Raw genomic sequence first — 23,369 nt, 5'->3', positions numbered from 1 at the left:
GAGCACCGGAGGCCAGTGTGGCTGGAGTGGAGTGAGCAATGGGAGAGCAGAGGCCTGATAGGGGCTGTGGCCAGAGGGTGGACAGCCATATGTAGGCTATTGGACAGACTTCTGCTTTGACTCCAAGTGAGATGGAAAGCCACAGGAGGATTTGGGGCAGGGGAATGACTTGAGCTGACTTAGGCTGTGACACCATTACTCTGACTTTAGAGGTAAAGAGGAGAGTAGGGGACCAGTTAGGTTATTATAATGATGCAAGTGGGAGATGGTTGAGGCTTAGACCAGGGTGGTGGCAGTGAGTTGATGAGGATAACACTGAGGTTTTGGGCTCAACTAGAAGGATGGGGCTGCCATCTACTGAAATGGGGAGGCTGTAGGAAGAGCAGGATGGGAGGCGTTCAAGGGTTTGGCTTTGGATGTGTTAACTTCAGAGTCCTCCTCTGGAGGCAGGCTGGAGTTGTGGAGCGGTCCCTTGGACAGCCAAGTGTGCAGATCCAAGTCGGGGCTGGAGAGCCATAGGTACTTAGGAGTCACTAGAGTATAGATGGTATTTGAAGCTGTGAAATTCATCAATATTGCCTCCATGGTGAGCACAGAGAGAGAAGAGAGGTCTGGGTCCTGTCATTTCACAGAGATCAGGGCATTGATTCAGAATTCACAGAGAACCATTAATTAAGAATTTTCCTAATGTCCTGTCCCTTTTTAAATAGATAAACATGTCATTATTCCCTTTTGAGACAGTTGTCTGTTTAGTAATTATTCCTGACTTTCCTTTTTTTTTTTTTTAAGTGACTTTTACCTGATCAATTGCTAATACTGTTCAAAATGGATAGGTGTGTTTTGGTCTAGAAACCTGATTTTTGTGGAACATCATTTTAAAAAGGACAAATTAAAAAAGGTGTTTGTAGCCATAGAAAAATTGAGGTCTCAGTAGTAATGATTACTCAAGCTAGAAGGTAGCATTAAGTCTAGTCTGTATTTTCCACTCTTACTCCTTTTTGAAAGTCTCGCTTTGGATTGTGATTTCTTGGTAGGCAAACCTGGTGGGTGAAAACTCGGAGGACGTAGTATTAGTAGACTGTTAGTTCCGTCACGCGGAACTTTAAATTCTTTTTTTCCTTTTGCCTTTTCTAGCCCATATTTGCTTTTCTAAATGAAGAAAAGTTTAACGTGGATGGGTGGACAGTTTATAATCCAGTCGAAGAATACAGAAGGCAGGTAAGTCATGTGGTGAATCGCAAACATGCCGGGTGACAATATGTTGTTGGTCATGCTCTTTGAGCATCAGTGAAATCCTTGCAAAGTCTAGCTTAAATGGCAGTTATAGCTTATTTTATCTATTACTCTGTAATTTATGAGCTCATTCCATAGCCATATGATATGTTGTTCATGAGATGAATCACATATTTGGAGTCTAGAAGAGTCAAACTTCTATATCTTACTATTTAGGAGTTCATGTCACTATATATTTACATATCTGGGCGCTTAACTATCACTGACAGCTAGATTCAAATTATATTTATTCTGGTTTGCAGATTGAAATGAATTAGAACGGTTTCCCTGTAATGATGACTTTTCCAAGAAAACTTTGATGACTGTATACTAAAATTGCTTTTATTGCTCTCTTCTGTAGACTTCACCCACGTGCATCATTATGTGCTGTAACAAAGGCAAGAGGCTTGATATAGTGTTGCTGTTCAGGGACAAAGGTCTCTTGTGGCATTTTGTGAAGAAGAGCCTGTGCATTTTATGTACAAGAGCCACAATTTGACCTCTGGTTTAACCAAATCTGTAGACCAGCTAGGAGTTTTGTGATGGAGTTTTTCATAGTTCTCATCCTATACAGCTCTTAAAATAATTGGGAACTTTTGTCGAGTGAGCTTTGAGAATCAGATCAAGCCCAATTGCCTTCTATGAAAAGGCAGTGAATGTAAAGTAAAATCTTAGAACCCTAGACTTGAGAAGAACCTTCTAGCCACCACCTCCACTACCAAGCACCTGCGTTGATTTTGTTTTTGTTTTTTTTTTTAGCCTTGACCAGTGGTGTGCATATTTGTAAGCAGATTTGATGCTCAGGAATGTGGGTGCAGGAGTTAAATCACATGCATGAGGTAGTACGTCCTCTGCAGCTTTAGGCTGTTAAGTTTTCAAAGGCTATATATACCTCTCATTTTAATGACCTCTGTTCTGGGTCAGTTATTGAGGCAGAAGAAGGACCATGAAAACATTTTGCATGTTCTGGAGACCTCTGTAGCAGTATGTATTTAAGTATCTTTACCTTAGTTTTGGAGTGTGCTGACAATATTAAGACTTATTTTTTAGATCAGTGTTTCTAGCTTGAAACAAGACAGTTCATGGTTAAGATTGCATGCATATACGAACTGTTGAAAGGTATCTTGTTTTAGACTGCCATTATATTTCATCTTTTCTTCTTATAACTTTCTCATGGGACTTAAAACTCTCTAATTGGACTCAGCATCAGACTCACCTGTTTGGTCCGTGGTCTATAGGACCAGACCTAAGGAAAAGGTACAATGTCTGTCCCCAAAGCAAGCACCCACATAGCTCACCTCTGTGTGTGTATTTGTGTATTTGTGAGTATGGGGAGAGAATATTCCACCACCTCTGGATCTTGTCCATACTAGATACGGTTTTGTGGGTGGATGACAGGATGGGAGGTGTACTCTGTGTCTCCCTGTCACATTAGCAGTGTGCTTAGAATGCAGATGGCTGTATTTCTCATGCAACCTATAGAGCAATCACCGATCCCAAACCACTTGATTGAAAAAACTTTTAGGAGGTGGCGAAATGAGCCTCCCCAGAGGGGTTTTCCTCTGTTTCCCCTCTGTGACTTTCTTCATAAACTTAACCTCTTTCTACTTTGGAGCAGACTGAAGCATTCACTCTGTTTTGAGTAGGGACAGGAAGTAGCCTGATCTCTTTTCTGCCATCAGACACAGGTTGAAACTACATGATGCACTTTTCTTTGGGGTGGGGGTGGGGTACACAGGTGGGCGATGAACTTGGGTTTATCTTTATTGTACAAGTAGTAAGAAATAGTTTGACATGAAATAAAGGAAGATCTCAAATTCAAGAGAATCTGTATTGACCAATGATATTTCAGAATTATGGGAGCCACCAGTGTTTTGTCTTGTGTTCTTCTGTTGTCTGGATTACGGATCTGGCTCCCTTTAGTACAAATGGTAGACTGTCCCTACCCTGTGGTCAAAGAGGCATGTGCAGATTCTGCTAGAAAGAAGGAAGGAGAGCCAAGGCCAAATCCAGAGATGAAGTTTTGCAGTACTGACTTGGACTTCCTTTTTTCCTACAGGGCTTGCCCAATCACCACTGGAGAATAACTTTTATCAATAAGTGCTATGAACTCTGTGACACTTACCCTGCTCTCTTGGTGGTTCCATATCGTGCCTCAGATGACGATCTCAGGAGAGTTGCAACTTTTAGATCCAGAAATCGAATTCCAGTGAGTACTACAGTTTCCCTCAAAGATTGCCTTTTATCCCATAAGAATAGTAAAGTCAGAGAAACACTCTTGGAATTTCAATCCACTGTATAATTTTTAAGTGCCTTCTGAGGGCAAAGTACTATGCCAACTGGGAAAAGAAGTAAGACAGCACCCATCTCCCAGAGCTCACAATCAAGGTCAGAGAATGAGCGTAAACTAATTCTCATATGAGAGAGGGTATAAATAATGCATAGATCAACCAAGTGCTAGCTGGAGGGAAAGAAGGAAGGACAGGGGTTTTATGGTTTTCAACCTTTGTAGTACCATACCTGACATGTGACGGGCTCCCCATGAGCGTCGGCTGAATCATACTGGAAACAACACGCTGCCTGTCTTCTGTTATTCATAGAGCACACGAGTGCCGGCTTTAGTAGGTCTAGCTCGTCCTCATCACGTTTGCAAGCTGCCTGAATGCCATTAGCCTACTGGAGCCAAGTGCAGATTATTCCAGACAGTATACTTAACGGTATCATTGGACCTAGTTCACAAAGTTCTCTTTGGCTCTAAAATATTTATGTATGAGTCATACCGTCTACTTTGTGTGCATAAATTTTATTGACTAAAAATTTAGAGAATTCTTTCCCCTCTTAATTTTCAGGACATGTCATAATAAGTACGCTGTTTTGTTTTGGTTTTCTAAATAACAGATTTTGGAAAAATAAGGATTGAGGAAATTAAGATTTAATGTCACCTTGCCTTTAACTCCAAGTCTAGACATTTTTTGTCCTTAAAAGGACATTTGTGTGAAACTTTTGTATGATGTCAACATAATAGGAATCACAGCTTTTAAAATTCACTCGCTCCTCTAATTATGAGTATCTGTTCATATGTTAATGATCTATATCATACTTGAACATATGTTCTTGAGCTCATTTTGCTAGAATGTAGTGCCAACGAGGCTAGAGTTACAAGTTTACTTACTCCTCTTCTCCTCCGTTGTGACATACTTTTCTGTGCCATAGCCATAGACTCCACCCCTGCCTTGGCCAGCTGTTCTCCTGTAGGCCAGGATCGATTTTGTTCACGCCTTCATTCAGTCGAACATCTGCCGTGTCAAGCGCGCACGCGCGCGCGCGTGTGTGTGTGTGTGTGTGTGTGTGCGCGAATTCATGGGATTTGGGCCAGGAGAGGAGATGAAACAGCTGTGCCCAGTCCACTGTGCTCAGGTGCCATCTGGACCCTACTATTCTCCACTGCCCTGAGTGAACGAGAGTCTACCGTAGAGCCAATAGAATGCTTAACGTTTTACTTATTTAGCCATTTCATTGATCCTTCTTACTTCATAATGGCCACCAATCTGCCTTTATTTTTCCTCGTAAAGGCTAACCTCTCCATCATGTCTATATCTTTATAGATCACCATGCTTAAGAATATTTAATAGTAGATAATGTCGTCTCTCTGATAACCTTCTAACCACCTGACTCTTGACTATACCCCAGAAAATGTATTTGATTTTAATGTGAAATCATTAATAGTTGATACTCAGTTCTTTTTTAAAAGCCCATATAAAAATACAAAAAGAATTGATGAGAAAGCACTCTTGTTATTGTGTGCATAAATAGGACATGAACGATTATAAGATATTGTTGAATAACAAAATGATCCATGTGCATCAGTGTTGCCATTAATGCATACATCTGTTCTCATATGCATTCCTGTGTTCTCTCAAACAGGTTTGTCTTCAAGTTACAGAAGTCCTTACATATAAGTAATACATAGTTATTTTAGATATTTTACAAAATGCCGATAAGCAAAAAGGAGTCTGCCGCCTAGTGAGAACCACAGTTAACATTTTGGTCTACGTCCTTCCAAACCTCCTTCTATGCAAACATATTTTTATTAAAAAAAATGAAATTATTCTGTAATTTGTGCCTCAGTCCACTTTCTCTGCGTAGCATCCTCTTGGAAAGAGATGAGTGTGTGCAAGGGTGTCGGTGTACCGTAATGTATTATATCCGTTTTCTGTTGTGAGACATCTGGGTTCCTTTTAATCTTATACTATTATAAACAGTGCTGCGATCAACATCTTTTGGTGGCTAAATATGTGTGTACATCCTTAATTATCTATGGCTTCTAGATACCAACCTTAATCGGAACAACCTAATATAGTACCATATACTTTGAAAGCAGTCATGGTAGTTGGTGTTATGAAGTGATCATTCTTTATACCTGTGAGTCAAACAGCAAGCATCCTTTTTAATAAGATAGTCGCGATCCCAAAAGAAAAAGAAAGAAAGCGAAACAGCTTACAAGAGTAGCATTTCTTAATGGCATGGTGATTCCAGCCTTAAATCTCCCAGGCAGGGAGAAGAGGGGTGGAGGAAGGGAGGGCACTGTGGTGGCACACGGCAGTTTCTTGCCTAGGGCCTGATTTAAATTTAAAGGTTGGTGCAGGTGTTTATCAAATAACAAGCCTCTTGTATGTGTAGCAGTGTGCTCTTTTAAAGGTGATCTTGTATCAAATCCACATGTTGTACCAGCTTAAACTTACAGTGTTGTCGATCACTTATATCTCAGTAAACCTGAAAAATTAAAAATACATACATACATGCATAAAAGGAATCTCCTGTCTCTTACCTGTCTCGAAACAAGGGCCATAGGAGGCAGGCTGGGCCGGTGTCACCTCCACATTGTTGGTTGGAAAATGGAGGTCCAGGAGACCAGTGCTTGTCCCAGGGCTTCCCAGTTCTGAGCCTTTGGAATCTTAGGGGCCACAGTGGTGTTTTTACCGGTCTCTGGCATGGCACAAAGACTCAGTGAATGAGTACTCATTCACGCTACTGTATAATCTTTTTTCACTAACTTGTTGTCACTATTATGCACATCAGTTTTTATGAACATCAATGCTTATCATTTGCCATCATGGAGGGGGTGACTTCAGAGATGAAAACACATTTGGCCTTATAGTAAGTGAGCTTCTTCAGTTCTTGCATCTGCTTTTCACAATTTTCCCTATCTGACTTCACGGGCCACCTGGCCTGCCCCTGGAATTTACTTTACATGTGTTCTTTGCTCATCCTCCCAGCAGGGCCATGGAGTCATGTTCCGCCCCCCCATTTGATGAAGGAGGAGAGGGGAGCAACAGAGACTGTGAGCTCCGTGCCCGGGTTACAGCCACAACAGAGATGTGCCTCCCCCAGAGCCCACACTGTTGCCCACCACAGTCAACTCCTGGCTCCCTTTTTGTTTTGTTTTGTTTTGTTTTTAACAGCTTTGAGATCTAATTCACCTACCAAACAACTCACCCACTTAAAGTAGACAGTTCTATAGTTTTTATTGTATTACATTGTTAGCTCCCTTTTACAGGTGTTTCTCCTGCACCGCAAGCTTAGAAACCAGGTAACCCCCATGCTAGGCTTGTGTGCTAAGTGTGGCTCTCCAAGCTTCGTTGTGGGAACTCTGGCAGCATCCTGAGAGCTTGCTTTTTTTTTTTTTTTTTTTTTTTTTTTTGCTTCCCTTGGGTTTTTCTCCCTATTATGTGAGATTCTAGGATTGAGACTGGGGGAGACGACCGTGAGTTGGTATTATAGAAACACATTGTAGCAGAGATGATTTCCTTTGTTTCACTTCTTGCTAAAGCTTGTTTCTGTCTGAGAAATCCAGCGCAGGCTACAGAACTGAAGTAGTGTCAGAAGCTTTTTATATCCTTTAAGTGATAGAACTTTTTTTTAGGTAAGCATTTAACCTCTACGAGATGTGCTAATTAAGAAAAGACTAGTAAAGCAATTGGTTATTCTAGTTGTCTCTGAATAGTCCTCGTTGTGCACACACTGTGAAATCACAGGTAAACAAGTATTCTATTCTGGCCAAATCAGACTCACTTCACCATGATTGTGCTTTATTTTTTTTTTATTATTATTTCTAACAGTTTTGAGATTTGTTTTTTTTCCTGATAGCTTAAAATTTCTGAACTCACCGTAGGTGCTGTCATGGATTCATCCAGAAAACAAGACAGTCATCGTGCGTTGCAGTCAGCCTCTTGTCGGTATGAGTGGTAAACGGAATAAAGATGATGAGAAGTATCTCGATGTTATCAGGGAGACTAACAGACAAATTTCTAAACTCACAATCTATGATGCAAGACCCAATGTAAACGCAGTGGCCAACAAGGTGAGTATATTTAGTGACACGCTAGATGCTTATCTTACGGCCAGCATGCCATGCTTTACGTGAATGTTTTTGCACGGTGTGTCAACACGTGGGCTTATATTAATAGTTAAACTTAGTTGAAATGGGAAAACTGGTTTGCTGAGGTAGGACGTAGTTTTAACCACAAAGTGTATCTTGAAAGTCGAATCTATTAAGATCAAATGAGAATAACCTTTAGGTAAATTAGGTGGGTATAGAACAGTAATGAACTTCAGTTTTGGCAAAAGTTGGAGTCTCTTTGGAGCTCTTTAGGCTGTTCTTGATCCCTCTTGATATATAGACTGCTGAAGCATCTGCGAGGAGTTGTGGGAGGCCGAAATTGTTAAAATCCTCAATCTGTAGCTTTATCCAGACGGTCTCTTCACTATTCTCATGAATGGGTCTTCTCAGTTATAGAAGATAACTGAAGAAATGAGTAGATCTCTGTACACGGATTTTATAGTCATGTGCACACAGTGTTATTGTTTTCAAAGAAAATCTGTCTCCATCGTCTTCTTGGCTTCTTACGCAGAGTATGCCGAGTGCCCCTAAAGTTGATCGGGGTCATCATTGTGAACATCAGTGACTAGGTAGTGTTGCTTTCAGAAGCTTCCACAGAATCTGCCGCAGTGTGTAAGGCCATTTGTACACCGAGCAGCCCCAGATTATTACGCTTTTTACATTCGACTTCTCCTCTTTGTTTCGTTTTTCCCGCTCCTGTCATTTCCCAGCTGTCACTCGTAAGTGCCCACGGCGGGCCTGCCCTGGGCTCTTCACCGCCATTGCGCCTTTCAGAGTTCTTGTTTCTCATCAGCCGTAGGCTGAAATGTCATCATCGTGAATACTTTGCTTATCTGAGGTCACTTCTCTGGCATCTTCAATTAGTCATTGCACAGAACAAGACCCTGAAAGCAAAACAAGTCCTCAAGCAGCTTGGCGAGATGCAGCAGCTTCCTAAATGGAAGGGTGTGTAAAACGGCGTGCATGTGCAGCTCCGCTCGCCATTATTTGCACACGGATTGTGTGTCTTACACATTCACATCTGCGGGGTCCCCTCTGCTCCCTGTGGGCTCTTGGCCCAGCTATCTGTTATTGCAGTTGATTTTTGTTTCAGTAATGGAAATGATTTTGAAATTATAGGTAAAGCAATCAGGGAGGTGTTGTTGATGAGTAAGTTAGGAAGTAGAAGTAAAACATTTAGGAAATTAAGTCTAGAGATGAATATCTTCTGGCATTATTTGTAATGTTAGATATTTCTGTTCCATCCCTCATATATAATTCAGAGTTGAAAACGTATAAAATGCAATATTTGCATGTATACATTTAACCTGAAATAGATATGATGTAACATTAAAATGAGGTATTCAGAAAGATTATTTTAAAATATGAAAATGTATAAAATGATTACCTTTATCATATTACCTTTAAAGCTTATTGTGATAGCAGTAGAATCTTTTTTTTTCCCCCCCAGCTTCCGAGCAGAATTCTTGAATGCCTTTTTTAACACTCAGGAAATAGGCCTGTGTTACTAGTGCTCTTAGGAATGAAGGGAAGGAAAAAAATAAGGAAAAAAACCTAAGCTTTAAAGATCTCTGCAGCATTCTTTAAAAACCAAGCTCCCGTTCCCTCCTCCCTCAGCTGTGTCTCTCCCCTAGTCATCTATATCCATAGCAACAGGCCCTTGAACCTTTATGTCGTCATACTAGATAATCAGGGTTGTTCCTTTTTGTTGAAGCAAAGGAAACTGAAAAGACTTCAAAACTAACCAGAGATGGAGAATTTGAACTTTTGGGAACTCAATCTATGCTTGGCTAATTGATTTTTACCCTTCTGACTTCTGTTCTCTTGGGACCTGATCGTTCCTCCCTTGTGGATATTTAGAAATTTACAAACCCCCCCCCCCGCCCCAACGTAATAATCAACATTGCACCATTATAAAGTAAACAAAACCCAGGCAAGGGGCAAAAAGTCTATTTTGCCTTTTATTTTTCTGCATATTATCTTCAGTTATTTATGAAAGAAACTCCAGCATTGAGAATCTCTATGAAAATCACTGTAACTATTTAAAAACCACATGGGTAGAGAAGCAGGTCATCCATGGGAGGATGACTTGTCATTGCATTAGAGGCTCACAGCTCTGGCAAAACTGAGGCTCGCTGTTTGCTCCCAGGCCGCGTCCCTGCAGTTTACGGAAATGACTGCCAGGTGGATAGGGGCACCTCTGTCGGCCTCTGATCAGAGAGCCACAAGGTGTTATGTGCCCTGAGGCATGGATAACCAAGAAGAGGGAAATAGGGCTCATCTGTCTATTCATTAGCTAATAACTTTTTTAAAAAACAACAAGTTTAGGGGTGCCTGGGTGGCTCAGTTGGTTAAACCACTGTCTTCAGCTCAGGCCATGATCCCAGGGTCCTGGGATCGAGCCCCACATCGGGCTCCCTGCTCATGCAGGAAGCCTGCTTCTCCCTCTGCCTGCCGCTCCCCCTGCTTGTGCGTGCTCTCTCGCTCTCTCTCTCTCTCTCTCTCTCACTGTGTGTCAAATAAATAAATAAAATCTTTAAAAAAAATTAAACAACAAGTTTGTGTCTTGTCTTATACTGATGCTGTTTGTGACAAGCTTTAAAAATATATTTCTAAATAAAACCTATTTTCTTACCTAGAGTCCGGGAAGACCAAGACCTCTGGCTTGTACATAGGTCTTTAGGTTTGAAATTCAAGTGGTTACCTTACTTCTATCCCGCAGGAAACCAGTGTGACTTAACCCTGGAAAAAAATCATGGGATGCACTGGCCCTTCTGTTCTGAGTTACGAGTTATATATTCTTTCTATTGTTATAAATAAAAAGAAAAGAGGCAACATGTAGCAACAGCACATTTGTCCAATGCCTCCCCCTTCCATTTCAGCTTGGAGAACGTTGCTTTCTTGGCAAGTCTCTGAATTATTTAACTTTTTCTTAAAGGGCCAGAGGCCACATGTGCCATGGCATTTTAAAACATGAGGCAGAATGCAGCCATTCCATTTCTTTTGCTTTACATGGAAAATGGGTGTCTTTGCCATGCTGGGAAGGGGTCCGGATGCCTGTCCTGGCAAGTCACTCCTCACAGATGCCGTGGCAGATGATGGCCAGCTTGTCTCCTCTTGAAACCTTTTGCTCTTTGAGGGCCTGCTCGGCGTGGTGCGACTCTCTGTCCCTGGTGTTTGCGTGGCAGACAGGTGGTCACGGTGCACTAGAAAAGGTCTGGGCCTTACACCTGGAATTCTACTCATTACTGTGTACCTTTGGGGATCGTTAAATAGCACCTCTCCTCATTGACAAAATGGGGATAGTAATACCTCTCCGGCGGCATTGCTGTAAGAATTAGATCAGAGGATGTAAAGCAAGAGTCTTAGTATCTGGGACTTCACTGGGGCTCACTAAATGGTGGCTGGTGTGAACTGTGACAGAGTAGGACTCCTTTTAATCCTGTTTAGCCTACCTAGTGTTCTCACTGAGGCTCAGAGAGGTTGAGTGCTTTGCCTCAAATCACAGAGCAAAGAGGGGCTGAAGCTGAGCGCCGTGCCCCGCCCCTCTCCCACTGCCGAAGAGTGCTGCTGCAGAACCCATAGAGGAAAAGAACCCTTGAGAACCGCTCTTGCCTTTCCAGATCCAGAAGAAGAGCTAGTAATTATGGAACATTTTGAAGTGATTTTTTTTCTTGCAAATACAGATCCCCAGGAAATTGCCAGCCTGCTGGTTTGTTTGTTTGTTTGTTTTCTCCTCCCCCCCACCCCGAGCTCAGAGTGTGACTGATGTTGTTGAGGCTCAGTGTTGGATGGGAAGTCGGGTCACGTTAGTCATTGCATCCAAGCTGGAAGGTTTTAGGTTGAGATTTGGAGGACCAGTAACTTGAAATATTTGTGTACGTTTTCTGATGAAATAGAAAACCCAACTGACTGTTTGTGTGTCTTGCTGTTCCTCAGGCAACCGGAGGAGGATATGAAAGTGATGATGCATATCATAACGCCGAACTTTTCTTCTTAGACATCCATAACATTCATGTCATGCGGGAATCTTTAAAAAAAGTCAAAGACATTGTTTATCCTAATGTGGAAGAATCTCACTGGTTGTCCAGTTTGGAGTCTACTCATTGGTTAGAACATATCAAGGCAAGTATATTTTGAAAAAAAAAAATGTACATACCTAAACAAAAAAGTAATTGTTTAGTGGGACAGGAATCTTTTTTAATTCCTTCAGTTTTATTTTTTTTTAAGATTTTATTTATGTATTTGACAGAGAAAGACACAGCGAGAGAGAGGGAACACAAGCAGGGGGAGTGGGAGAGGGAGAAGCAGGCTTCCCGCCGAGCAGGGAGCCCGATGCAGGGCTCAATCCCAGGACCCTGAGATCGTGACTTGAGCCAAAGGCTGACGCTTAATGGCTGAGCCACCCAGGTGCCCCTAATTCCTTCAGTTTTAAAATTGAGCAGTGACAGATGAAATAATTGTTGTATAGGGTTCTACATTTGATAGTTTTGTACCTCTTCATAAAATGCTTACCTTAAGTTAAAGATTTCACAACATCACTCCAAAACAGTTTGAGAGTTTGTAGAGATGTCACTTTCCATCTTGTCAGTAGTAAGTTAGTTCGGTCTTTCATGCGGGTTTGTTTAGAAACAGCCAATTTATTATCCAGCCGTTACTGGGTATGATCCTCAAGGACCTAAAGAAAGATTTTTTTTTTATTGAAACTTATCTCAAATTGACTTACTTTAAAGAATGAACTTTGTGCTTCGATTATACTCAATCCTTCATCTTGATAAAAGCATCAAAAACTTCCAGTCTTTTAAAGTACTTGAAGCTGAGGGAACTGATACCTTTAGAAGGTTCCTTTTTGTTGTGTAAACAAAGAGCCTACGTTAGATAGGTGCATTATTAATATAAATTGTTTTCTAGTCAAATTTTACTTTCAAACTTGATAGGAATCATATTTTTATTTGGCCTAACTTTCATTTTTTCTTAATTTGTCATTCTCAAAAATGAATTGCAAAACCAATTAATTGTAACAGCTAAGGTAATGTGGGGTCCTAGATGGGATCCTGGATTAGAAAAAGGACACTGGGTGAAAACTAAGGAGACCTGAATAAAGTATGGACTCTATTAAAAATAAGTTAAGAAGCTTATTAATAATTGAATAACATGTCAATATTGGTTCACAGGTGGGGCAAATGTACCATACCATCATAGGATGTCAGTGATAGGGGAAACTGGGTCGAGTATATGCAAACTTTCTGTAGTACCTTTATAACTTTTCTATAAATCTAAAGCTACTCTAAAATAAAACATTTATTGTTAGAAAGTATCGCACTCTTTATAGGCAAAGCATCGTGCTAGACCCTCTGAATGGAAAAAGGTATAAGACGTACTTCCTGCCTTTGAAGAGGTTTGTACGGTTGGAGAGGTGACATGCACATGTAACGAGAAAGCTAATGCTCCATGGTACAGTGTGTTAAGTGCCAACAAGCCTTCATGGCAAAGGCAGTGGAAGTAACAGGGCCTTTGGGATTTGGTGGGGCTTGAAAGCAGAAGGGCTGAGGGGACCCATTCTAGAGAAAGAGGCAGTCTGGACGAAAGCCCAGGAACAGGCCTGGGCGAGGCCTAGTTGGGAAGAGTAGACTCCTACTCTGAGCGAGAGAGGAAAGAGACTGGTCAGAAGTAGGTCTTCTTCAATGGCTCAGGTGTCTGAGGAAATTAAGAGTCAAGGCCATCTGCGTAAGCTGCAGTGTGGAAGTTAGGACCTACGGAATATGGAAAATGCTATAAAAGGCCCCTGTAAGTTTTTATAGGCTTGTCCAAAGAGAGGGAGATACAAAAGAAATGAAAGAAACTGTCAGTGCTCTCCGGCAAGGCCAGCTTTACTAACTGGGGAGCCCAGATAGACACCTTAGTGACCTCTGACTCAGGGTTTCTCAGGCATAAGTCACATTGTGCTAGAAGATGGGGGAGCAGACGGCATCAGGGAAATCCAAATCAAAACCTCAGTGAGATACCCCCTCACACCAGTCAGAATGGCTAAAATTAACAAGTTAGGAAATGACAGATGTTGGCGGGGATGTGGAGAAAGGGGAACCCTCCTACACTGTTGGTGGGAATGCAAGCTGGTGCAACCACTCTGGAAAACAGTATGGAGGTTCCTCAAACAGTTGAAAAGAGAACTACCATACGATCCAGCAATTGCACTAGTGGGTATTTACCCCAAAGATACAAATGTAGTGATCCAAAGGGTCATGTGCACCCCAGTGTTCATAGCAGCAATGTCCACAATAGCCAAACTGTGGAAAGAGCCAAGATGTCCATCAACAGATGAACGGATAAAGAAGATGTGGTGTATATACACAATGGAATATTATGCAGCCATCAAAAAGAACCTGATATCTTGCCATTTGCAACGACGTGGATAGAACTGGGGGGTATTATGCTGAGCGAAATAAGGCAATCAGAGAAAGACATGTATCATATGACCTCACTGATATGAGGAATTCTTAATCTCAGGAAACAAACTGAGGGTTGCTGGAGTGGTGGGGGGTGGGAGGGATGGGGTGACTGGATGATAGACACTGGGGAGGGTACGTGCTATGGTGAGCGCTGTGAATTGTGCAAGACTGTTGAATCACAGATCTGTACCTCTGAAACAAATAATACATTATATGTTAAAAAAAAATAAAGAAGATAGCAGGAGGAGAAATATGAATGGGAGAAATCGGAGGGGGAGATGAACCGTGAGAGACAATGGACTCTTGAGAAACAAACAGGGTTTTAGAGGGGAGGGGGGTGGGGGGATGGGTTAGCCCGGTGATGGGTATTAAGGAGGGCACGTACTGAATGGAGCACTGGGTGTTATACGCAAACAATGAATCATGGAACGGTACATCAAAAACTAATGATGTAATATATGGTGACTAACATAAAAAAATAAAATTAAAAAAAAAAAAAGACAGGGGAGCAGAGGTATGGGTAGCCTTGAGCTGGACCTTGAAGATCGAGTGGGAATCAGCAGGGGTGGGGGCACATTTGGGCCTTGCTCCTTCTGGAAGCTCTAGGGGAGAATCTTGTTCCTTGCCTCATCTAGCTTCAGGTGGCTGCTGGCATTCCTTGGCTGTGGCCAAATGGCTTCATTCTCTGCTTCTGTGATCCCGTTGCCTGCTCTCTGTGAAATCTCCCTCTGCTCCTTCTTATCAGGATACATGGGGATGTAATTTAGGGCCCACCTGCATAATCCAGGATAATCTCTCCTTCTCATAGTCATTATCTTGATAACATCTGCAGAGTCTCTGGTACCGTACAAGGCAGTATTCACAGATTTCCAGGGGCTAGGACCCGGACATCTTTGGTTGACCCGTCATTCAGCCTCGCACACTATTTTGCAGCCCCAGGACTGCTGACAGACACATGGCATGGCCACCACTAGCCTGCATTCAGGCGAAATGGTCCCACCACTCTGTGCAAAACAGAGCAAGCTTTGCAGGCGAGGAGACCACCACCAGCTTGGCATATGTGCCATACCCTCATCCGAGTCCGTCAGCGGAGCCCCAACAGGGTAGAACGTCTCTGTGGTTTCTGGAGCTTACAGTTTCTCTCTGTCCTTTTCAACGCTCTTGCCCTATGGCCCTTCCTGTTTGAAAGTGACGTGTTATTTTGTGTTTCTTAGAATGTGGCTAGCCAGCAGCCAGCATTCATTTGAACCCATGCCCCATGTCATCACTTTATGGGGATTCTTTCTTTTAGGCCAAGACAAGCTGGTGGTGGGGATATCATTTCTCCCCTCGCTTCAGAGCGAAAGGAACCATGGTTCTGTGATTGGCTCAGTGGGTGACATGTCAAAAGTGGTGGAAGGAGGTTTCAAACCCAGGCCTCCAGGCCATTGAGCCAGTGTGCCATACGCTGCCTCCCCGTCAGTCACAAGTCCATCTGATTATCAGTTTCCAGTGGTATTTTTGAAAATCTGATTTCATTTCACTAGATAACTAGCAGTATTCCTGTTGAGAAGCAATGGTGGGAATTCATACTTTATTGGAAAACATCTAATATTTTTAAAGATGACAGGCTGAGACTGCATCCCCTTTTCATAAGGGAAGTGTCTGGAGTGAAGTCGCCCTCTGTAAGAGTGCAGCAGAAGCTCAGCTTCCTTAAGTTGAATTCAAGTGATCTGCTATATTACTGTTGCTGCTCAACAGCCCTTTCTTCAGAAGTGCCTCAAATTAAAATTGTAAACAGGATTTTGAGGAGATACTTAAAATGCTTGAAGAACTAAAGCTGCTCTAGTCAGTTTAAAAGCGATGACTTCTGTACGAATAATTGATGTGCCGTCAGGTCCCCTCACCTGTCCACTTATCTGCAGTCACTGTTTATGTCAAAATAATGAAAGTACATAGCTTCAGAGGCACCTGGCTGGCTCAGTCAGTGGAGTATGGGACTCTTGATAGCGGGGTCATTCGTTCAAGCCCCACATTGGGCATAGAGCTTACTTAAAAAAATAAGTAAATCAAGTTAAAAAAAAATATAAGAGAAAGTACGTGTCTTTAAAGTTCTCTATGCCAGATCTTTCACTTAGCCTGATTTTGCCTTGAATCTGTGAAAGTGACCATGATACATGACTGTTGGGGAGCTGTTAGGATTTGGGGGGCTCCAGAAATGGCATCATGTATGCAAATGGCTGATGAGCACATGAAAACATGGAGCCCTCATGCACTGACAGTGGCAATGTGAAATGGTCCAACCACTTTTGGGGAAAACAGCTTAGCAGTTTCCTAAAAAGTTAAATAAACATACATTTACTGTATGATCCAACCGTTTCACTCTTCAGTATTTACCCAAGAGAAATGAAAACTTAAGTCCCTACAAATCTGTGTGTGCAAAAGTTCATAGCAGCGTCATTCATAGTAACCAAGTGCTAAAAACAACCAAGTGTCGATCAGCTAAGGAGTGGATAAGTAACATATGACCTGTCCATACAATGGAATACATCTTGGCCGTAAAAAGGAAGGAAATATGGACGCAGGCTGCAACATGGATGCACCTTAAAAACATGACGCTAAGCGACAGCAGCCAGACATGAAAGACCACCTATTATATGATTCCATTTAGATGACATTTCTAGTAAATGCAGAACTATAGAGACAGAAAGCAAATCCATGGCTGCCGGGGGCTGAGGGTGGGAGCAGGGGTTGACCTCAGGTGGCACACGAGACTTTGCGGCCGATGGAAGCCCTCTACCAGTGGATTGCGCTGATGCCCACGCAGCTGTATACGTTTATGCCGTCTCATCAGACTGCACACTCATGATGGGTAAATTCCATGCTTCATAAAGGATAACTCCATAAATACCGAAGTCATCCAAAAATGACATCCTAGCAATAACTCTTTGTATACATAAATTTAGTAGTATTTCTAAGTCCCAGACGTTTACCAGAAGGCCCTCACTTTATCTTGATGTAGGTATTCTGCTTACAAGCCACAGAATAGTTCATATTTTGTCAATTTAAAGGCTAAAAGGTGATCTCCCTTGTGTCAGGCCTTTAAGGTCTAGACTAGACCTGTTGGGCCAGTGATTTTTCTAAAATGATCACTGCTATGGGTTGAATTGAACCCCGTCCCCCCAAAACTTTATCTATTGAAACCTTGACCCCCCAGTACCTCAGAGTGTGACCTTTTTAGAACGAGGGTCCTTGCAGGTGCAATGAGTTCAGATGAGGTCATACCGGAGTAAGGTGGGCCCCTGATCCAGTAAGACTGGTGTCTTTATTCAAAGGGGAGATTTGGGCACAGAGACAGAGGCACAGGGAGAACATTATGTGAAGACTGCAATTTTGCTGCCACGAGCCAAGGAACCCTTCCAGAACTATGAGAAGGTCTGGAACAGGTCCTTCCCTAGAGCCCTCAGAGGGAGTCTGGCCCTGCCCACACTTTGGTCTCGGATTTCTAGCAAGATAATACATTCCTGTCGTTTAAGCCACAGGCTGTGGTACTTGGCAATGACAGCCCTCCGTACTCTAATGTAATCACATGCACGAAAAGGAGTTTGAAATGCAGTTTGGCTTTGTGTGCATTGAGTGTGGTTTGTTTGTTTGTTTGTTTTTAAATAACCTAGTCTCATCGGAAGGCCATTGCCCCAGAGGAAGAGCAGCAGGCCCCACAGCTCCTGCTGTTCCATTTGCAGAAGGCTTTCTGTCCTAGACAGTAGCAGTTTTTGAAAACATGACCTTTTCTGGGGTTAAAAACGATCATTTCAAATGTCAGCAGTATCTTACAGCTACCTACTAATCGCGTGTTCTTCTTTGCCAGCTTGTTTTGACGGGAGCCATTCAAGTAGCAGACAAAGTTTCTTCAGGGAAGAGCTCAGTGCTTGTGCACTGCAGTGACGGCTGGGACAGGACCGCCCAGCTGACGTCCCTGGCCATGCTGATGCTGGACAGCTTCTATCGGAGCATCGAGGGCTTTGAAATATTGGTGCAAAAAGAATGGATAAGTTTTGGACACAAATTTGCATCTGTAAGTGAACAATAAAGCTGATTTCTTAGATGTCACATCACTGCCATTTGAGATTTAAAGACTAGTTGTTAAGCCATATGTTTACTTTTGAAAAGAAAATCTGAGGAGTCAGATGAAAAGTGTGTGCGATTCCTTGGGGGTAGTGAAAGTTGTTTTAGGAGACAGGTTTATCCATCTGCACTATTTACATTTTGACTTGGAAGTCATACCAGGAGCCTGCATGGAAATGTTTAAATTGAAATTGTGTGAAAGCAGGAAGGTAGGGTGACCGTTCTTTCTCAGCTACTATTATAACCATTAGAGCCAAATACATTTTACAAAGATGCTAGGCTATTAGTCGAGGTTTTATTATTACTGTTATTATTCTCTGATGCACCTTTTGAAAATTGAGAGAACCTATTAAAATTCATATTTCCAGGTCTTATTTCCAGATAGACTCTGAAAAAGCCTTTTAAAAAAAAAGAAAAAAGATGTATTTACTTATGTATTTGAGAGCGAGAGAACACGCACGAGCACGAGCAGGGGGAGGGGCAGAGGGAGAAAGAGCACCTCCAGCGGACTCCCCACTGAGCGTGGAGCTCAGTGTAGGGCTTGATCTCACAACCCTGAGACCCTGACCGGAGCCGAAGTCAAGAGTCAGACATGCTTAACCAGTTGAGCCACGCAGGTGCCCCTGAAAAAGCCTTTTTAACAAGCTCCCTCAGATGATCCTCATCCATGTTTCCCAAGTGGTGTGAATGACATTTTCAAGTAGAAAGAACCATTGTTAATAAAAATAAATGGTGAGGCTTTTGTCTTGTTTTTAAGAGAGAAGAAACTTCACTGCCTAATCATCACACCCTTTTGGACATGGTTTCGAGGCTTCAGACTTGAGGGTTGGTTCCTTAGCACTAGCTAACCTAACTGCAGGCTGAGCTGGCCCAGTCTACCTGCAGCTGCTGGTAGAAATAGCTGTGAATGTGATGATGCTTTGCCAGTTGGCCTTGGGATGTTACAGATGTTTATACTGGATTTCTACTATTTCAAAACCTTTGCACATTTCTATATTGCCAAGGAAAAACATATACCATTTACTCTCTGAGAAACTTGGCATTTGAAAAGCAGACTGATGAGTTGTATTGTCACATTTTGTGGGTTATATATGCTTTTGCAGTTTTGTACCCATAAATGAAAACAAATCGTCTTCATCCATTCATTTCAGAGAATAGGTCATGGTGATAAAAACCACGCCGACGCTGACCGATCTCCTATTTTTCTCCAGTTTATTGATTGTGTATGGCAGATGTCAAAACAGGTAAGGGATATGTAGAGGATAAAAATACATTTGACTTCACGTTTAAGTATTTTGATCTAATGTCCGGGATTTGCCTCACAGTACACAGGGCCAAGATGGAGATGAAACGAGTCTGGCCCTCTGTAAGTCATTGCTGAAGCCGGGGGATGGGTCCATGGGGTTTACGGTTTTATTCTTGCTACTATTTATGTCTGGGATTTTCCATAATGTTTTAAAATATCAGTACTTCACTGCGTCCTGTCTCCTAATGGAACTGACAGTCCCGAGTCGTCTTTTCCCTTCCCTCTGAGCCGGCTTATGGTACATAGGACGCCGTCAGTGAAGAAACTACCCTGTACGCTCAGGAGAACCCAGAAAAGCTGCTTGTTCTCCTTTGATTCCTTTGCTTGACACTCCTTCAAACTCCTCAGTCCTGTGCAGAGCACCAAGAAATGAGCTGTAGGCTGTGTGCAGGTAGCAACCTCCGCTGGCCTTCCTGAAAGGCTACAAGGTGGCATCATGTAGACACCTTTTTTCAGTCTATAAAAGATCAGTCCCGAGTTTTCATTCTTTGTTGGCGTTTGTCTAGTTCCCTACAGCTTTTGAATTCAACGAACGATTTTTGATTACAATTTTGGATCATCTGTATAGTTGCCGGTTTGGTACTTTCCTATACAACTGTGAATCTGCTCGAGAAAAACAGGTGAGTGGAAATGGTAATCTGTTTAGTTAAATATGCCTAGTCTTCCGTGAATTAAAAAAAAAAAAAAAAGAAAATTATAGCTTGGTCTGTGGGAAATGCAGAGGGTTTGTTGAGTGTCTGGCATTTACTGCAGGGGTAAGACATTGACTTTGCCTTTGGAGAGTAGGAATGACTTTAAAGGTATGGAAGGTCTCCCTCCCAAAACACCATAAAAACGTCAGGAAAGGGCATTGTTTTAAAGCCATAAACCTCTAAGAACAGGGAAGATGAGAAAGGAGACATAGCAACCAAATTTGGGAAGCCGAAAAGTTTGTAGATGACTTAGCTTGAGAAACGGAGTCTCAAACCAGCAGCGGGGAAGCTGAGAAGCAGCCCCACCTGGCATCGCGTAGAGCCCCAGACGACTCGGGGTCTGGGGCGAAGGGGGAAAGATAAGGCAACCTGCAGTTCTGTTTGGAATAAGCAGTTAGCTTCCCCAGACCCCGTCTCCTCTTCTCTGGAGCTGATGACTCTGACAGAGGTTTCTTCTCGAGAGAGCATGAGAGTGGCTCTCCGGGCTGGGGACCCGAGTGTCATCAGGGGGTGAGGTGAACGGACAGGAGCTCACTCTCCCTACTGACTCCCAGCATTCTGGCAACAGGTCCTTATGTTCTGGGTGGGAGCACGAAAGAACCTTCTCCGTTGGCGAGGGTCGGGGGAGAAAACGGAGCCCTCATATGCTGCTGGTGGGGATGTAAAGTGGCGTGGCTGTTGTGGCAGACTGTCTGGCGGTTTCTCAGAAGGCTAAGCAGAGAGTTTGCCCTGTGACCCAGCAGTTCCACTCGTGGGCACATACCCAGGGGAAATGAAAACAGGAGATGAAGCAAAAAATCACACACAGATGTTCAAAGAGCTAAAAGGTGGCAACAACCTTTTGTGGTTGCTGATGACAGCATAAACAGAATGCGGCCTAGCCGTACGCTGGACTATTATTCAGCCGTAAAAAGGAAGGAAGTTGTGACCTGTGCTACAGCGTGGACAAACCTTGAAAACATGCTCAGCGAGGGGAGCCAGACGCAAAAGCTCACAGATGGCATGATTCCATTTCTAGGAAATGTCCAGAATAACAAGGCCATCACGGCAGAAAGCAGATGAGTGTTTGCCGGGGGCTGGAGGGAGGGGAGAATGTGCAGTGCCTGCTTAGTGGGTGCAAGGGTGATGAAGAGCTCTGGGAACTTGAGAGAGGTGGTGGTGGCACAACTGAATTGTAGACTGTAAAGTGGTGAATTTTACGGTACGTGAACCCCACCTCAATTTAAAAAAAATCATCCCTGGGGAAACCGACTAGCCCAAGAGGAAGGACCGAAAAATAGCAACACCCAGGGTTCCCCACAGTGAAGCGCATGTCGGTGAGCCTCCTGGTCCCAGAGCTTCCAGTCGGCTCTTCAGTGCTCCACTCTTAAATAATAGCAGATAGCCAGGGGAGAGAAAAGCAGCTTGGAGAGAATGGTTACCAGGTAGGGAGGGGGGAGACGTAGACAGGCAGCTAGCATCGAATATCCCAAGAAAGATAAGAAAATATTGGTACTGTGAAATAATAACAGGATGTTGTTTGGAAAGAATATGTAGAGATCAGAAAACAACTTGAAATGAAAAGAGGTTAAAAACTCAGAAGAAGATTTGGAAGATGGAGTGGAAATCTCCCAGAATAGAGCATTAGAAACAGAGGTAGAAGATGGAAAGATCAGCAAACTGGACCAGTCCTAGAGTCCAGTATCCACATAATAGGGCTTCTAGAAAGAAAAACTGCAGAGACCCCAGAGCAGGAAATCACCAAAATAATTTGAGAATATTTCCCAGAATTAAAGTATGTACGTGTCCACATTGAAAGGCCTGCCACGTGCCCAAGCATGGTGGACAAAAATAGGCCCGTGCTAAGGCCCATCTTTGTGACGTTTCAAAACACCAAGGGAAAAGATCCTTCAGGCTTCCAGAGAGAAAAGGAATGGGCCATTTGCAAAGAAACAGATCAAAAAGGCAAAATTCTTCATTAGCAGTATCAGAGGCTGGAAGTCAGTGGAGCATTGCCTTCAGAATTTTAAAAGGAAAATGGTTTCAACCTAGAGTTTTCTAGCCACCAAACTGTCAGCCAGGTTTTTAGGTAGACCAAAGATATTCTCAGACATGCATGGCATCAAGAGTTCCCTCCCACACCAAACCCTTTCTCTGGAAGCTGCCGGAGTGTCGGCTCCATGCAAACAAGAAAGAAGACTGTGGGGGCGCCTGGGTGGCTCAGTCGTTAAGCGTCTGCCTTGGGCTCCGGTAATGGTCCCAGGGTCCTGGGATCGAGCCCCGCAGCGGGCTCCCTGCTGTGCAGGGGGCCTGCTTCTCCCTCTCCCTCTGCCCCTGCTTGTGTTCTCTCTCTCACTGTGTGTGTGTGTGTGTGTCTCTCTCTCTCTCTCTGTCAAATAAATAAATAAATATCTTAAAAAAACAAGAAAGAAGACTGGAACTCAGGAGAGAGAGGCGACAGGGGATGCTCAGGGCGAAACGGAAAGGAGATCATAGGTGCCAGCCGGGCACGAGGCGTGGGGGCAAGCAGTGTGGCTTGCTTTCCTCTGAGGAAGAAACTGGGGGCGCCAGAGGTGCTGAGGGTCTTGACACAAGCTTGAGACATTAGAGGAAGAGTTGGGGGTTGAATTCATGATAAATACCAAGAAGAATTAGCACACAGAACAGAAAGTTGTTAAATCGAGGGAAGACAACAAAAAATTCGTGCGGGAGAAGAAATCACAGAAAGGGACTGCGGGGCCTGCCTGAGAGGAGCATTTGCTCCATCACAGGGATGCAGACACTAAATGTCAGTCTCATGAAAGCCATGCTGCATGCTGGGAGCACGAGGCGGGGCAGACAAAGTAAGTGCCTGTCGCTGCGCAGCCCCCGGGTAGCAAGGAAAGCATATTATTTAGAGGTGTGGAGCTTAAGTACCAGATAGTCAAATAAATCAATTTAAAAAAAAGCAAACACAGTTGCTTGTGGGGAGGTGAGAGATAGCTGGGGGTTTTTTTGGTTTTTTGTTTTTTGGTTTGTTTTTTTTTTTTTTTGTAACAAACCTGGTCAGGCTATTTGACTTTTAAACTATGTGCATGTACAAAAATAAAAGCAAGCATGCAAATGAACGCAACACGGTATAGCTTGTGGCATCCGAAAGGTACCAGTGAATGAAGTTTTAGGTGGAT

At 43.1% G+C, this 23,369-nt stretch overlaps 1 protein-coding gene across 5 annotated transcripts in view; it reads left to right on the top strand.

Moving 5' to 3' along the window:
- MTM1 (myotubularin 1) overlaps nt 1-23,369 on the top strand; it is a 95,287-nt gene that overhangs the window by 62,497 nt on the left and 9,421 nt on the right. For all 5 annotated transcript variants that reach the window (XM_088028603.1, XM_028091966.2, XM_028091967.2 and 2 more), the window contains 7 exons: nt 1,135-1,218; nt 3,332-3,481; nt 7,445-7,633; nt 11,612-11,797; nt 17,969-18,175; nt 19,377-19,469; nt 20,038-20,151. In XM_088028603.1, the coding sequence (XP_087884729.1) occupies nt 1,135-1,218; nt 3,332-3,481; nt 7,445-7,633; nt 11,612-11,797; nt 17,969-18,175; nt 19,377-19,469; nt 20,038-20,151 (1,023 nt within the window). The remainder of the gene's footprint in view (nt 1-1,134; nt 1,219-3,331; nt 3,482-7,444; nt 7,634-11,611; nt 11,798-17,968; nt 18,176-19,376; nt 19,470-20,037; nt 20,152-23,369) is intronic.

This window comes from Eumetopias jubatus, unplaced genomic scaffold (assembly GCF_037043125.1).
Source record: "Eumetopias jubatus isolate StellerSeaLion01/CBP00866 unplaced genomic scaffold, mEumJub1_p1.0 scaffold_11, whole genome shotgun sequence".
Lineage (NCBI taxonomy): Eukaryota > Metazoa > Chordata > Mammalia > Carnivora > Otariidae > Eumetopias > Eumetopias jubatus.
The sequence above is the reverse complement of the archived record's forward strand: the minus strand, read 5'-3'. Positions and strand labels throughout refer to the sequence as shown.